The sequence below is a fragment of the Rattus norvegicus genome, chromosome 3 (assembly GCF_021556685.1).
Source record: "Rattus norvegicus strain SHRSP/BbbUtx chromosome 3, alternate assembly SHRSP_T2T, whole genome shotgun sequence".
NCBI lineage: Eukaryota > Metazoa > Chordata > Mammalia > Rodentia > Muridae > Rattus > Rattus norvegicus.
In genome coordinates, this window is record NC_141536.1 from 61,989,728 (window position 1) to 62,006,990 (window position 17,263).

Consider the following 17,263-nt stretch of genomic DNA (forward strand, 5'->3'; position numbering starts at 1 on the left):
GATTAATCCACAGTAAAATGAAATATATATCAGCTCACCTTGACATAACGTTAGAGCTGGCAAATAGCTTTAAGCCCAGGAACCTTACAGGTGAAACTGCCCAGCAGTCTGAGAAGAGAGAGCATTAGAAAAGCCATGGATTCGGAACCAGGACGTCTAACAAGTTCAGCTCTCTAGAGGAAGACATACTTAGTTCCTCCCAAACACCTGAGGTTTTAGAAACCTACACATGGGAACTTGTCATAGTACCTCACTGTCAAAAGTAGAAAAGGTTTATCTATTTTAGCCTTTGATTATACATAAAAGCCAGTAATATTTATGGTAATCTGTAGTAATTAGACACATAGAAAAGTGTTTTTAAAAAAATCAATGATTCAATGAACATTTGTTCCTTTTATTCACAAAACATAAGATTTACCCCTTTGTTGAGTCCCTTTTCTTTATGATTTTACACAAAGAACCTTGAGATATATCAATTATAAAACATGTCAAAAAAAATCTTTAAAATTTACAAACAGGTACTTTATACAGAGTTCTCTATAAAATCCATCAATGTAAAAAGGACATTGAACTGAATGTAAGGCGAGTCCAGTTGTCATTAGAGTTATTTGTGTTTTGTTGGAGACTTTTCTCTCCTCCGGTCCTGACTTCTCTTCGATTCTCTAGAATGTTCAGCGTATCTGCTAGGTTTTTCCCAGCGTCTCTCGGCACCGTTCTGATACCTGTCGTCATCATCTCCTTTATGACCAGAATGCTTCCTACTCCTCTCTCTTGACTTGGAGCCATCTTTTCTTCTAACATTATCACTGTCCTGATTTCGGGCTCTTTGCTTCTCATTTTCAGAAAAAGAATCTCTTCTCTCTCGCCGCTTCTTCCTTGGCTCGCCATGCCTGTCTTCTGGCTCTCTGTGCGAGCCTTGTTCTCGGCCATTGCCAACTCTGTTGTAACTATTCTCATGACTTCTGTCCTCCATGTGCTTTGCTGGGGGATCTCGCCAGTCTGCATCTCGTGAGTGCTGAGCTCTGTGTCTTTCAGACCTTGCTCTCTCAGTCCTCCCTTCCTGATGCCTTTGGTCCTCTCTGCCTCCTTCTCGCCGCCTGTCACGTGCCTGGTGGCTCCTGGCTAACTTATCTACTTCTTCACCTCTGGCCTTTCCTTGTCTTTTCTTTCTTGAACCTTTAGCTGCATGCAAAAAATGAATTCTAGTTAGTTTTTATGTTAATATAAATTCATAATTTAACAATAACACTTACCAACATACTGTAGAGTATTCATTTGTATAAACTAGATGCAAAGCCAAACAAAAAGTCTAAAAACAGACTATTTTAAAAGATGAATAAATTCTAAAATATGCCATTAATAGTTACTATGTAATTAGTTTCAAACTCAAGTGCCCATAGGAACTTTCAATAAACCAATCCATCAAGTACAGAAAATGTACATTGCCACATACATACTCTAACCCCAACAGAGCTGCCTGTCAGATGAAAGTAGCTGACAGCAGCCCTGGTACATCACCAAGACACACAGCCACCCACCCCACCCACTCCCTACCGGGAGATGGGGCACCTGCGTTCTCATCACAACGAGTGTGCGTCTACCCAAAGCCTCTGATGCTTTGTCCCTCACTGGCCATACAAGCAAGAGCTGGGTTACAATAGCTATGAACTCAATGAGAGCCACGGACGCTTGGTTTCTGACACAGCTTCTTAATATAATCCCAAATATAAAATGCAGGGAAATAAATCACCATTTTAGGTTAAACTTATGTCACTTATTAATTTGAATTCACGAATCAAAAGCACTGAGATGACTAAAATTTCACAAATCCTTTCACTACAGAAAGAAAACACAACAGAAAATCACTTCTTCTTGCCCCGACTCTAGCCAAATGCCAGTATACCAACCCCTCTTTCTTCTAAGTCACTGGTGATGGCACATGGTGTACGAGCTGGTCTGCCAGTCAGAACTTCCTTCTCAGGCTGTAGTGCCCAAGCAGCAGCCATCTGGCTCAGTGCTAAGCCCGTGTCTCTGGCTCGTTCTACACTGTCAGGGCTCTGCCAACATTACACCTCAGCCATGCCACAATGTGCAAGCCCCTTGGCCAGGTCTGCTCCTCTGTTCCCTAATTTGGGGGCAGTTCACACTACTTTTATGCTAATACTTTAATAATGAAACAGTTCTCTGCTAAAATTGTAGGATAAGGCAAATTAACTTTGAATCAGCAAACTTTCTTAGTGCAAAATTCAAGCTGAGCCATCATCTGTCCTCAAAATAGATGCCATGAAACAGATTCTGTAACATTCAAAGAACTGTGAAATGAATGGTGCTGCATTCTTTCAATCCAGGAATAAAGTTCTTGTGAGCAAATGCACTCCTGCTCTAATAAGACAGAACACAAAGAGCCCCACAGTTTTTGTTGTCATACCGCATGCCAAGTACTTTCAAAGGTAACACACCAGGAAATCACAGCGTGAGGGTCTGCCATCCAACCTGTGGTTGAAGAGGGAGGCTGCTACCACTGATACAGGCATTCCAATATAACAATAACTTCAGATGCGCAGACAACCCTTCACCCACATGGACCCAGATGCTCTACTGAAGAAAGCCGAGTAGGTCTTAGGTTAAACTACACAAATCTTTTCCGAAAACATGGACCAGAAGAAGCTGAGAAAGGATTTCAATAGAGCATCCTCCTCTCCTGGTGTAAAAGGCACATACTGAGAGGAACTGGACATCTGTTAGAACTTTCCATCTGTTTGAAGGCACTGAAGATCTGTAACATTTGTGATGCTGGAATGAAAGATGTGCTTACGGAAAGGGTGGGAGCTTGTGCAAAGAAAGGAACCAACTGACAGCAGCAATTGTAAAGTCTCAACACGAAATGAGGGCTGGCAGGATGGTTCAGTGGCGAAGAAAACAGCCCAGCCTGCAGACCTGGGCTTTATCCTTGGGTCCCACACGACAGACAACTCCTGAAACTTGCTCTGATTGTCACACAGGTGGAACAGACAGACACACGAGTGTGACATGTGCACACATGCACACACACAAAAATGTAATGAAAATATTTTTTAAAAAGTAAAATGATTTGAACAAAAGCACCTGGAGTGTAACTCACAGACTAATACAAACAGTTGTAAGATCGTGGTATAAAGATATAGCTGGGTAAATAAAAGAGGAAAGGGGACAGCTTTTCTCTTGTAGAAATTCAATTACTAATCCACAAAGAAAATAGATAAATCATCATTAGGCAAACACCATAGAGAATGCTCTAAAGATGGCTGCCAAAATGACTGAGGAAAAGTTGGAGACAGATTTGAACAGAATGAAATGAAGTGTTTATCTGAAGAAATTCAACAAACACTTTCTCGATTTAGTGATGTAGGTGATGTTAGTTAATTAGGACTTGCCAGCAGCTCTACGTCCCATGAGTAGATGCACTAAGAGCAGACCATTTCTGACATTTTATCTGAAGTGCCAGATCTGGTGTCTGACTGAGAAAGCTGGACTCACATTTGAGTGTTTGGTCCCCAGCTGGTGGCACTGTTTGGAAAGGAGAAGAAGGTGTAGCCTTGTTGGAGGAAGTGTGTCACTAGGGAGCGAGAGTGGACTTTAAGGTTGGCTTGGAGACCAGAAGTAAGGTCTCAGCAAGTGCTACAGGACCACGCCTACTACAGGACCACGCCCACGCGCCTGCTCCCTACCATGATGGTTATGGACTCACCCTTCAAACTGTAAGTCCCAATGGACGCTTTCTTCTATAAGTTGCTATGCTTATAGTGAATCTTCACAGCAGCAGAAAAGTAACTATGACATCAACTTTTATTTTGTTCTTAAGAAAATATCAAATAAATATCTACGCTAAAGGACTTCAATGTGATCAGAAGCTTCAAAAATATCAAAGACGTCTGAAAGCCCTGATAGAACACTGAAATATAAACAGGCTCCTGAAAGAAGGAAGGACTGCCGAGGGTCATGCAGGAGAAATGACAACCAGCGTTAGAACTCATGGGATGCGGCCCACCAGTTACCACAGCCATGACAGTAACTGGTTATGTGTGGTTTTACACTCCACCCACTTTTAGCTCCAGGAGGTGACAGAGCTATCAGCCCCTACCCAGCTTCCCTTGAATCCTTGGACAAAAGACATAGACATGTATTTGTTGAATTTTAACTTGTCTTTTTGGGCATAACTGTTGTATCTCCCACCTGGAAAGCAAGCCCTTATCAATTTCTTCATCTCTCCTGCCTGCTCTACACTGCAGTTGCTAAACTCCCCTGACCACCTGCCTGCAGGAGCAGCCTGTGTGACTGCTCTGTTTTGAGATCTCATATGGTTGTTTGTCCTGCTTTCCAAAGCATGGTGAGCTCCGTTCTCCCTCCGTGTGTCTTCCTGCCTCCTCTGTCCTCCTCCCACATCTCCTCCACCCTCCAAGGACCCAGCAGTCTCACCTGGATCTTCCGCCCAGCACTTGGCCCATGGTGTTCTTTATTGACAAGAAGCAATTGAGGAATAGGAGCCTAGCATCAGAACCGCTCCCTACACACCTCAGTGGCATGACCCCAAGGACCACCTGTCCTGAGGGCTTCATGCTGTCATGGAGCTCTGCTCTGCTTGCTGCCTTCACATCCCTCGTCATCTAAGAGGTGTATGAAAACTCTTACTGGGCAGTGGCTCTGGCACTCACAATAACAGTACTCGATCTCTCAGGCATGGCTGCTGGAGCAGATTCATGATTCAGTCACCACCCTAGGGAAGACCTTAGAGACGTAGATTGTCAGCAGTGACCACCACCCTTAGACAACATTTGGAAAAGTAGTGAGTAAAGCTAGGTTGAGATGCTTTTGCCACTGGCTCTAATGTAAAAAAATCTTAGGAAAGAATGTGAAATATAAAGTTCAGAAAGGCACATTCTTATTAGTTAAGCTAGGGACCCTTTGTGGTCAGGGAACAAGAACAATGGCAGCACTGGCTGACGCAACTCTCACTAAGGCTGGACTGGTGATGACTGATTTCTTATATCCATTTTGCCCTTAGCTTCCTGATACGATTTAATAAGAATTGCTGATGATATACATTCTAAGAATTTAAAGTAGATATGATTTTTATATAAAAGTTTAGATTTATGATGCTTTTAAGATTCTTATAAGATTACTTTTAAAGATAGATAATAATTATTTCTTTCTTTGTAATAAAAAATTGCTGTCTGCAAGTAAGAGGAGCAGGCTGAGAAAACCACCTTCCCTGCTCAGTACAGATGTTCACGGGTTCTTGGGAATAATTTGTTTTCTTTACCTATATTTCTTATAAAGTTATTGGGGAACATTGTTTTTTTCCGTAGTCATTCACTAGAACAAAACAAAATATAATCACATTGTAATTTTATACTGCTTAAAAGATTTTCTAGAATATATAAGCTACAGAAGAAGGAATAAAGTGTGGGGCTGGAACACTGTTCCTTCCATCCATCAACTACGGGCATGTATGTATATGTGTAAAGTTTATGTAAGAGTGTGTTGGGGCTTTGTTCCCTCCACCTTCCAAGTGTGTGTGTATATGTGTACATGGACATATCTGAATGGGTGAAATGCTTGGAGCCTGCTTGTTAGAGCTTTGCTCAATGTATGAAGTTATTGAACTCTGCCTTTTGTTTCACCCACGTGTGTGTGTGTGTGTGTGTGTGTGTGTGTGAGAGAGAGAGAGAGAGACAGAGAGAGAGAGCTGGCATTCTGACACCCTGACTCACTCATCTACTGCTTTACTCTTTGTGAAATTCAAACAAAACCTGTTAGCAGTACTGCTCAGTATGAATCTCCACAGCTTTACTGATAATTGCATTGCTTGCACGAGTGCTAACGGAGGAAAGTTAGGTAGAGGGTATATGTGGATTCTCTCTGTTGTGATTTTCCTGTAAGTGGGAAGTCAGTTCACAATAAATACTATAAAATTAAAAACATGAATTTGGTAAGAAAACAAAAACCAAACACCCCCAAATTTAGGGAAGGTAGAAAGAAGTGCAGAGAATTAAGCTGGGTTGCAGCCACCTCCTCCTGGAAGGATCTGCTGATCCAGGATTGCTGCTGAGGGAAAAGAAATAAGACAACAGAGCCTTGGCAGCCTCACAGACACAAGTGTGAGCTACTTACTTAAAATATACACATGCAACACACAGAACGGGGGAGGGAGAGATGAGGGGGGGAGGAGGGGTGGGGGAGGGGGAGGGGGAGAGAGAGAGGAGAGAGAGGAGAGAGAGAGGAGAGAGAAAGAGAGAGAGAGAGAGAGAGAGAGGAGAGAGAGAGGGGGGAGGGGAGAGGGAGAGGGAGAATATACAATAAAGATAAACCCTACAAACTAAAAAGTCAAAGTCAACTCAAGAGGGGGAGGAGGCAGATCGGAGCACTGTCCAATGACAGCACTACGCTCAGCTTTATTAGCGAAGAAAATGCAAATTAAAATGAAAGGTATACGTCAACATCACCACCAGGATGGTTAAATTAGAAACATGGCCAATATACACGTGGTAGGAGTAAAACCTGGAATAATCACTTAGAAAACCCGTCTATTTACTGAACCCGCATACACACATCCTACAGCAGTGACTCTATCTGTAGCTACATAACTAGGAAGAAATGGACAAGTGGGCACTGTCTTGAAGATGACGTGTCATAAGATGTTTTTAATACCCCAACTACAAACACCACAATTTAGTATATTCTTCCTCACAATACTTAACATTAGTCTGCAGGTAGACATCACAGAAGAGTTACTCACACATAGGAGCTCAAGAAGAGAGAAATTCAGACTTCTAAGTACTGTTTCTGTTGACTCCACTATACAGCTTTTGTACCATTGTGAAGTTGGAAAGCCAAGAACACAAGGTAATGATATATACACACACATGTATATATGCACATATATAAAAATCTGTACATATGATGCACACATATACATATAAATATGTACACACACACACACACACACACACACACACACACACACACACACACACAGGGACTGCAGTTCAAGGCCAGCCTGGGCTGCTCAGTGAGGAGAAGACTAGCTTTAACGATGTTGTAAGACCTTGTCTCACCAAGTAAGAGGCAAGACCAGCTAATGGACATACACATCAGAAGAGCAGCTGCCATGAACATGGGAGCAGCTACAGGCCCAAGAGGAACGAGGAGTTCTCAAGTACCAGTACTACTTCATCTGGGGAGAGCCATGGATGGCAAAGCCCCCTGAGCTACACAACGAATGCGACGATGTCACACAGCCACATAAAGCTTGGCTACTTGGAATGAAGCATCAGGATGGAACTGTAAGCTAGGACGTGGACAGCCCTGGACTCGCAGGTGCCAATGAATTAATTAGCTCTGTCTAAGAGGCTTCTAAAACAGATAAAACACTGCAGACTGTCAGTGACAGACGATCATCTCCATTAATAAACATTTTAAATAGATGGCAAAATAAATAAGCAGCAACTGAGCCCCGCACTTCTTAGAAATGAACAGGATAACGTCTGAATGAGCCTTGATACCTGAGGCAGAGCTCTGACTGCTGGAGGAGGAGGAGTCGCTCGCTTCACTGGAGGACTCTGAGCTGCTCTCGCTGCTGTCAGAATCTGAGTCAGAGGAATCAGACCCCGAGGAAGACTCTGAAGATGAAGATGTTAGGACCGGTTTCTTCTGCTCAGCATCTGGTTTCTGGGCTACAATGACCTTGGGCGTATTTTTCAGATGTTCTCGAAGTTCATCCCTAACAGAAATATAATGTGTAACATTATGTCTACTGGGCACTTGTGAGATAATTTTGTAACTAAAGATAAAATTCTGCAAACGATCCTTACGTCAATCCTCCGAGACCTATGGAAGTGAAGAAGTTGATGGCAAACCGGGTGTTGCGTGGGTTGTCTCGGGGTAACAGTCCTTCAAAGAATGGCTGAAGAGTTCTGAAAAGGAAAAAAGAATTGAGAAGATGGAGAAAGGGAAAATGAAAGCTCCTATCAGATTTTCTAGACATTAAATCAGTAAGTGAAATATAAGAAAGTGGTTTATGCATTTATACGTGAGGCTGCCTAAACATATAATAGGTAACGAGGGACAATTCACTGAAGTTCATTTCTTTAAGAAAATTTCTTTGTAGTTTTGTGCGTGTGTGTGCAGGTTAGAGGACATGTGGGAGCTGTGTGTGTGTGTGTGTGTGTGTGTGTGTGTGTGTGTGCAGGTTAGAGGACATGTGGGAGCTGTGTGTGTGTGTGTGTGTGTGTGTGTGTGTGTGTGTGTGTGTGTGTGTGTGTGCAGGTGAGAGGACATGTGGGAGCTGCCTCTTTCCTTCCACTGGTGGCTGTCAGGGATCCAGCCTATTTCAGACTTTGTGTCCTTTACCTATGGAGACAGCTCTGATTTCTGTAATTACACAGCAGATTTAGAAACTTTATACACACACTAAGGTACACATGGAATACACAGATGTCCAGTAACATGTGTATATGGTTATATGGTATATGGTGGGCACACAGAAAAATATAAAGGTCTTCCTTAGCTTTTATTTTCATCTACCTCTGTATGTACATCTAAATTGTGTAAAAGCACTGGAAAGAGTAGGAAGTAGGCAACAAGTGTTTCACAGAAAAGGGTAAATTACAGGAAGTCTGACTAAGTTTGTTAGACAGATCAAAAAGACGGCCTCTGTAGTCATGGTGGTAAGGAAGCAGACTTCACTACAAGTTTCGTGATACTGGGATGACTAGAGTACAGCTTCCTGAGGAGGAGATGAGTCTGGTAAAGTAGACAGATTACATGGAAGCAAAGAGGAAGGTTAGAGACAGCCTGTAGACCCCTGCACTAGGCGCAAGTCTTTGATCAATGTTTAACAAAAGTGGAGAAATGAGATACTGGAATAACATGGGGCCTGAACGGAATGGAATGGAAGCCAATTGTAGTGACAGTGAGGAATCAGGACACATGAACGAGTACTAAGAAGGTACCGTGGGAGTTAAGGGACAGTCCTAGAACAAAGCCCGGAAAGGTGCATGTTGTCTCAGGCCTTGAGATGCTGCATGCTGACCTTACCAAAGTCCTAGAGGGCTCCTTACCATGACAGTACAACTGTCTGTGCTATGTGGGGGAACTCCTATAGACAGGAAGACTAGCCTTAAGCTGTGAAGAGTAACTTACTCATCCTTTAACCTCGCATTCAGTTTAGGAAGACCCATGTATTCACACAGCTCCTGGAAGAAGATCTTGACAAAAATCCTACTGGATGATGTCGTCGTCTCTTCACTCAGCTTTATACACTCGAGAACCTGAAAAGTAGGAGGGAATGAAAAAACGATTTTTGTTTTGTTTTAAAACACAAAGCCCAGTAGCCAAGCAGTTTACATTCTCTCAGAATGACTAGGAGTTTTCATCTCTGAGCAGCACCTCTGAACGCGTCCCTCATGCTGACATGGATTCTTTCTTGGCAAAGCATGTGACTTCTCTATATTAATTTCCCAATGCTGAGATGGTACAGAAATAGGTTTCGCTCTTTTTCTTGAGGGAGGTGCTTTTTATAGCTGAGAAGATATCCTGTATGTGCCTATAACATCAAAGTAAAGATTGCTCGCAAACTCCCTCAGCAGAATGTGGTGTACACAAGGGACTAGGCAGAGTGCCACCAAGAGCATTAGTTACAGTAAAGTTAGCACACATATGCACAAAAGTAAAAACAAAAACAAAATGATGGATGATGGATCCTGAAAACTAAGTTTACACCTTTTACAAACTAACTTGTGAACATGGACTTTAAGAGCAAGACCAAAGGAACAAAAGCCTCTAGCTTTTATGGATTGTATGTTCTGGAAGCCTATTTTTAGCCAATTGTTTAAAACTTGGCTTCTTTTCTAGAACAGACGAAATGAAGCAAAGGGTTATTATGATTAGCTGCTAGGCTGGCTTAGAAGTGGCAGTTGGATATGGGTGGATATATTTAGTCCTTAAGTACTGTATATAAACTTATCTGATACTTCTAAGAGCAGGGGTGGAAACTCACTCCACCATCAGTTGGTGGTACTTTACATCGTTCTCTTCTCCTTTTCCTTTTGTGATGTGATTTCTCTCTATTAAAATTCTTCTAGCAACTTTACTTCACTTAGACCATGTGACTTTTTATGGCATATGATTTCCGTAGACTTAACTTTTCTCTCACGTGGTAACTTTCCTGACATAAATACATGGCAACGTTCCTAAAATAAATCCATTGATTGCCCATTACCAAGAATTGTGACTGGACATGCAGGTGGTAGCTTCCTCACAGCATTTGAGTGAATGGTAATTCCATAATGAACATGGAATAAATGCTCAATTTGGTGTACTTTTCCCCATTAAGAATGCCTATCTTTGTTCTACGGAAGATCACAGGATCTCCTTCCCACTGCTTAAAGAAAAGTACCTACTTATTATAGCTTCCTGGGACAATCCTTTCTCTCGAGTCTCAATTAGAGGAACTTTGGAAAAGTTACTCTTTCAGGAAATATGGACAGTAATTCTGAGGTACAAGTGCTTCCAAAATTGGGATATGTGTCTCTCCTTTGTTATGTAGGTATGGACAAATATGCACACAGAGGGCGAGCATGCAAATACATCATGTTTTCCCTGAAAATACTGCTCATCATCACTACTGAAAAGGATCATGGGTCTGGGCTGCTATGTGTGATCTACACTATTTCTTACACACGCATGCATAGTGTGTGACTAAGCCTTTTGATTCCATGTTACATGGATGTGTTTCAAAGACAGCAACTGCAGTCAAAGTGCACAATCCAATAGCTTTACTTCATGTTTACGACAGGATAAGTATGGCCATGCCACAGGCAATGCATAGGCGACAATAACAGGATGAGGAATGAAGAGCAAACACTGACCCAATTACTTACACTCCACGGAAGTGAGTCTGTGTATAAAAGGTGAGCGAACATCTTAGCAACATTTCTCAATTTGTTTGTCTCTAAGCGGTGGATGGTGTCGTACTGTTCCTTGAATATACTTTCAAATGATTCCATGTACTCTTTTTTCAGCATACAAAACCGCTATAGAGAAGAAAACGGAAAGTCAACCCCAGCAGAAACCAAGTGTCAATACAACGGACTTACTATTCCTAAACTTACTAAGGAAAATGTTTGTAAACGCCTACAAGAGACTTCTATCACCCTGTCTTTCTGTGGATCAAAAAAGTTACGATACAGTTTCTATCTGGATTTATATGTTAAAATATAGTTATACATTAAGTTGATCCTAAACAGACACATTTTGCATTATATATCTGCCTTGTAAATAGTTTATAGATATGCTTTAGGGATCAGAAAGATGGATTTCATATGCTCTCGCAGAGGACCCAAGTGAAGCTCCCAGCAGCCACGTCAGGCAGCTCCAGCCAGCCTGCAACTCCAGCCCGAGAGAGACGGCTCGGCTCTGCCTGCCTACACAGTACCTACACTCACAGGCACATGCCTGACGCATACGAGACACAAGTAAAAATCATACAAATAAACATCTATTTATTTCTTTAATCATGTTGACCCTGTGCTGCTTAAACAAGTTTCTGACTTTAATAATTGCTTTCAGTTTTTGAAGACCATCTAGTTATTTTGTATTGGGAAATTGTTACAAAGTATTTATAATTTCAAGAAGTTGTTGAAAATGGTTAACAAATTTAATGTGGGAAAGTAAACAGAAAGGGGAACAATGTGCTTACAGGGGAAAAAACAAAACATGTTGTTAATTAAGGATAGACCAGACCACAAAGTACAGTCATTAATTCACTATATTGTTAGGAATTCTTTTGGAATTTATATTAAATCCTGACATGAAAATCAAGGCTGTAACTCACCCCAGCTAACAAGCCAAAAAATTTTTCATAGGTTCTTTGTTGGGCACAGCAATCAAGTATCATGTTGCAGAGTTCTTTCTGTTTGGAAAGACAATTTGCATTAATGACTCAGAACACAATGGAGCTATGTGATATGACAATTTACAACCACAACCACAGAGACTGTGTTTTCAAACTAAACTTTAAAAAATGTTGAAAACCTTGAGAAATTAATTTTAAAAACGCAATGTCAAGTTTATCATTTTTAAAAAGACTTTAGACTGGCTGAAACTATCTAAAGCTATTTATGATCATTTGATTAAATGACATTCTAAATCAAAAGTATGAATCATTTCTAAACAATTTAGGGCACGAACCAGGTCAAGCTATGACACGATTCTACTTTTTAAGACTTCTGTGTGGAATTCTTTTACATTTATTTTCACCAACACAAATACCTAAGATTTAGATTAAATTTAAATTTAGATAGTATGGAAAAAACAGAACACAAGTATTTACAAAGTGACAAATGGTCACTTTTTCAACGTAAATGACGTTTTAGTTGATTAAAAAAAAAAGGAGAAAAAATAAAAATAGAAGAACAGAGAGGAACAAGTTGATGACTCAATCTTCTAAGTCCTGAAATAAATATTTGATCACAGACCTACCTTCAGGGGGTGGCCATTCTATGTACAGGTCTATCCACAGAAGAATGGACTCTATGTACAGACCTATCTACAGAGGGACATCTGAAGATGGATGGACCAACCCTGTTACTGCTGAAATACACTGTTCAACCAGCAATTTAACTGCTTTGGAAAGCCTTTCTGTGAAAAATGCTAGAACTAATAAACCCCTGATAAGAAAACCTACTATCACAAATGGTTGACATCTAATTAATTGACAAGAATGGTTTAATAATCCCTGACATAATTCTAAGGGAGCAGACAGCAATTCCATGAGGAAATAATTCAGGTAACATAGCAAGTGGAAGAATGTCTACATTTTTACAAACGTATTAGCACTTCATACACTTCATCCTCAATTACAAACGAGCCTACGTGGAGTAAAGCTTCAGTTAAGTTTTTATTTTTAAAATTTCTATTAACTATTCTGAAAATTTGTCACAGTCACTAAGGTATAATCTAAGCAAAAATTGTTAGCAGTAAAAAGAAAAGATATAAATCATCATTTATATCTATGTAATCTATGTAAGCAAGCAATCTGTGTCAGAAACCCCAGAGTACAAACACAGGACAGCAGGGTAGACAAGAAGCTGCACTGTCTAACATGATAGCCATTAGCTCCCAGCAGCTATTTAAATTATTTAAAACTATTAGCTCCTTAGTCACAGCACGCATATCCTGCACAATCAACAGCTGCATGTGCCCAGTTGCTGCTGCCCTAACAGGGTAGCATTGAACATTTCCTCACTGAAGAAAGTTCCATTGCACAGTGCTGCTCTAGAGACAGATGGTTTACCATGAAGCAGCCCTGACAGAAACATCACTTTAAAACATGAGAGTGCTTTCAGACACAAAGAAAGAAAAAAGAAAACCAGTCACAAGTTAATCCAATTAAGTAAAATGTTTATGAATGGGTTAAGTTCTAGAAAGATACACTTTGTCAAAATTTCATCTGGTACTGAAAACTGGAAGCCTTTCTAAATTATGCCATTAGATTAAACTGATACATAATATAAAATTCACTTTCAATTTTTCCTACTGTGTTGTCTAATATGTTAATCATAGTTTCAGCAAAATGCAGTAATAGACTAATGCCACTGTTGTCAGAGCTACTCACAGAATGAACCCCTAAACTAAGTACAATTATAAGCACTATTATCTGTAGTTTGTGATAATTTTTTAACCTATCAATTAAACATCTGAGTCTATTAGCATACAAAATAGATGCACTAAGATACTTCCAAATAGTAATCAAAATATGTTGAGGATAGCTCTAATCCATTTGGCTTAGCACTAATAAAATTCATAATGAATTAATTACATTCCTCGAGTGTAACATGGTCACATAGTAATTTCAGTGTCAATTCTAACTGTAAAGGTTAATTTACTGATTTATTTCCTTCTAAGGCTGACATATCATCTATAGTCAAGAATACATACAGGAATGGTTATTAGTGTATAGACTGCACAGACTAAAAAGGAAAATAGACCTTTGTAATTTGAAAATAATTTGGTCTTATAAAATTTCAGCATTTCAGTAATGAATTGAGAATTTTTTCCCCTATAAATACCCAAGCACTAATTATTTTACAGGTTAGGGCCAGTGTAATATTGGCCAAAGTATTTCTTCCTTCTGCTGCTGTGGTATGAAGACAACCGGGGGAGAGTCAGGCAGTGGGCATGGGATGGGCATACTGCTCCATTTTTACCCCAATAAAGCTTTACTTCTTGACTGCACACATAGGACAGGGATGAAGTAAGGACAGAGTCCTCCTGTGCCCTTGTTTGCTCATAGGAAACCACCCAGAGGTTCTGGGTAAGAACTGTGCTTGGAGACTAACACTCCAGTGTGCCATCGACAGACCATGCAATCTACTAGCACAGAACAGAGAACCCCACGAGTCCTCAGCCTTGGGTTAGAATTAAATTACAAAAATTTATATTTATATAAGTATTTATCATTTTATTGTTTCAATTCACAAAACCTATTAACCTCCTTAAACATTTAAATAATCAATATGTACTTCCTAATAGAAAAAAAGGCTTTGACATACTGTTTGGCTCTCAGCAAACTCCATTTTCAGCAACTTGTGTGCACATTCTTCAAAATCTAAACTATGGAGACAAGATAGTCACAATAAATAAATTAAAGTGTTCTTTACCTGTCATAATATTACTTGGTTATTGTTTTAACTCTAAACATATATAATATTCCAGTACGCAGAGAATAGCCCTTAACCCTACAAATGACAAGGCGTAAGCACTGCCAGTATGAGGAAGCCTAAACCTTGCTCTGTAGAAACCAGGCCCAAAGGCCACACAATATAATCCTCTGTTCCAAACAGGTAAACCCATGGCTAGAAAGAGGCTGAAAGGACCAAAATAACTGCTAATGGAAACAGAATTCATTCTGGAGTGTCAAAATATTTCTTCAACAATGCTTCAACCATTTTGCAAATATTCTAAAACAATTAACTGCAGATAAGCAAGCATATAAATGTACCAGTGTGTATATGTGCGCGCATATATATGTATACATACACACACACACATATATACACATACCTATATACTTACTTCTTTTAAAGTGTATGAATGATTCTGAAAGTTGCATTAGTTATAAATACTACATGAATTACCTCTGCTGAGTATTTTAGATATTTTAAGTGGCCAAACAAAATTATTTCCTGTTTTAAAACAATAATAAGTGTTATAAAAGTGCATTCCTTAATCAGTATGTTGACATGATTGTTGCACTGAAAGGGGCTGGTAGCACAGCCCATTCCAGAGCATAGGTGGGGTAACAAAAAGTTAAACGTAAAGGGGGGTGGGGGGAAGAATGAGGTGTGGGAGGAGATGGGGGAGAGGTACAGAGAGTCAGGAAATTGAACAGAGGTGTGTAGCAGTGGAGGATGGGGAACTGGGGTAGCCAACAGAAAGTCCCAGATGCCAAGAAAGCAAGAGGCTCCCAGGACCCAAAAGGATAACATTAGCTGAAACAGCCCACAAAGGGGAGAGAGAAGCTGTAGAGGTTGGCAAGGCCCCCAATTGAGGGATGAGGCCACTTACTCTTCAGAAAACTTTAACCCAGAATTGCTCCTATCTAAAAGAAATACAGGGACAAAGTGTGGAGCAGAGACTGAAGGAAAGGTCATCCAGAGACTGTCCCACCTGGGCATCCATCTCATATGCAGCCACCAAACCCAGTCACTATTGCTGATGCCAAGAAATGCTTGCTGACAGGAGCCTGATATGGATGTCTCCTGAGAGGCTGTCAGAGCTTGACAAATACAGATGGGGATGCTTGCAGCCAAGCATCAGGCTGAGCATGGAGACCCCAATGGAGGAGTTGGAGGAAGGACTAAAGAAGCTGAAGGGGTTTGCAACCCCAGAGGAAGAACAACAATATCAATCAACCAGACCCCCCCCAGAGCTCCCAGGGACTAAACCACCATCTAAAGAGTACACATGGAGGGACCCATGGCTCCAGCTGCACATGTAGCAGAGGATGGCCTTGTCTGGCATCACTGGAGGGGAGGCTCTTGGTCCTGTGAGGCTTGATGCTCCAGTACAAGGAAATGATAGGGCAGTGGGGCAGGAGTGGGTGGGTGGGGAACACCCTTGTGGAGGCAGGGGGAGGGGGTGAATTGGAGGTTTTAGGAGTGGAAACCCGGAAGGGGGATAACATTTAAAATGTAAATAAACAAAATAACCAAAAAAAAAAAAAAAAAAAAAAAAAAAAGAGAAAGAAAGAAAAAAGAAAGAAAGAAAGAAAGAAAGAGAGAAAGAAAAAAGAAAAGTTAAATGCAACCCGAATGCCAGTTCTGAAGTAGTATTTAAAAATGATATGTCAATGTGTCCAATTTAAGAAACTATATTGTCAGGGACACTGCAGTCCATCTCCCTGTGATATACTTTTGAAAATGCAAACACTGAGCACCATTGAGATGCAAGAATGAGGAGGACGCTTCGGCTTCCTCAGCAAAAGCCAGCTCTTCCTGTGGTGTTCTCTAATGAAGGAGTAACCCAGGAGTCACAGCAGCATGGAGAAAGGAAGACTAGCAAGCTTGTCAGCAAAAGAAATCTAGAATGCCAATTCCTGAACAGTTCAGTGGTCAACTGACTAAGGGAGGTTCTGCAACACAGCTGCTCGGTGGACAGACGGAGCATAACCAGGTTCAGTCCTCAGTTCTATAAAATCCCAGATTCCCCCAAGAGATTACAGGAAATGCCCTCACATCACCTGACTCAGTCACTTCATTTCGTCTAGCTGAACGCTACAAAAACTTTAGAAAACAGAAAACACGCATGCACGCACACATGCATGCCTGCGAGCGCGCTAAGAGGGGGGCAGGGATCTGTAATCCATCCTCCTCCGGGTAGGCGGGCAGTGCTGAGGTGCAGTGTCACGTCCTGAGCTGGTTTGCTGTTTCCAGTAAGACGGCAGAGGCAGCTCTGCGTGGTCTACTTAGTCCCCAAGCTGACATGTATCAGACCATTTCCTACGGTCCTAACAAGTCACGACCAACTCCATTTCCAAGGGAGCCACAAACCAGACATTTAATCATGTATTTTAGTTAGTGATTACCCATTTGTTCCCTTTATTGTTTTCCAATAGACAAAAGCCTTTGTCTCATGTTTCTAAAAGGTTTTCTGTAAGGAGTTTAGCCACAATAATGTTTTTGTGAACCTAATAAAATTCAATGCTCAGTTCCACTGCTTAAAA

At 40.9% G+C, this 17,263-nt stretch overlaps 1 protein-coding gene across 13 annotated transcripts in view; it reads right to left on the reverse strand.

Moving 5' to 3' along the window:
• Positions 1 to 368: 368 nt before the first annotated feature.
• Positions 369 to 17,263, reverse strand: part of Cwc22 (CWC22 spliceosome associated protein) — a 49,007-nt gene continuing 32,112 nt past the window's right edge. For 5 of the 13 annotated variants that reach the window (XM_087653140.1, XM_087653138.1, XM_087653139.1 and 2 more), the window contains 7 exons: positions 14,592 to 14,652; positions 11,873 to 11,950; positions 10,908 to 11,072; positions 9,181 to 9,308; positions 7,851 to 7,952; positions 7,542 to 7,759; positions 369 to 1,182 (listed from right to left, as the gene is read on the reverse strand). In XM_087653140.1, the coding sequence (XP_087509266.1) occupies positions 605 to 1,182; positions 7,542 to 7,759; positions 7,851 to 7,952; positions 9,181 to 9,308; positions 10,908 to 11,072; positions 11,873 to 11,950; positions 14,592 to 14,652 (1,330 nt within the window). In that variant the 3' untranslated portion in view covers positions 369 to 604. The remainder of the gene's footprint in view (positions 1,183 to 7,541; positions 7,760 to 7,850; positions 7,953 to 9,180; positions 9,309 to 10,907; positions 11,073 to 11,872; positions 11,951 to 14,591; positions 14,653 to 17,263) is intronic. The other 8 variants (XM_087653143.1, XM_087653142.1, XM_087653141.1 and 5 more) reach the window with 3 other exon arrangements.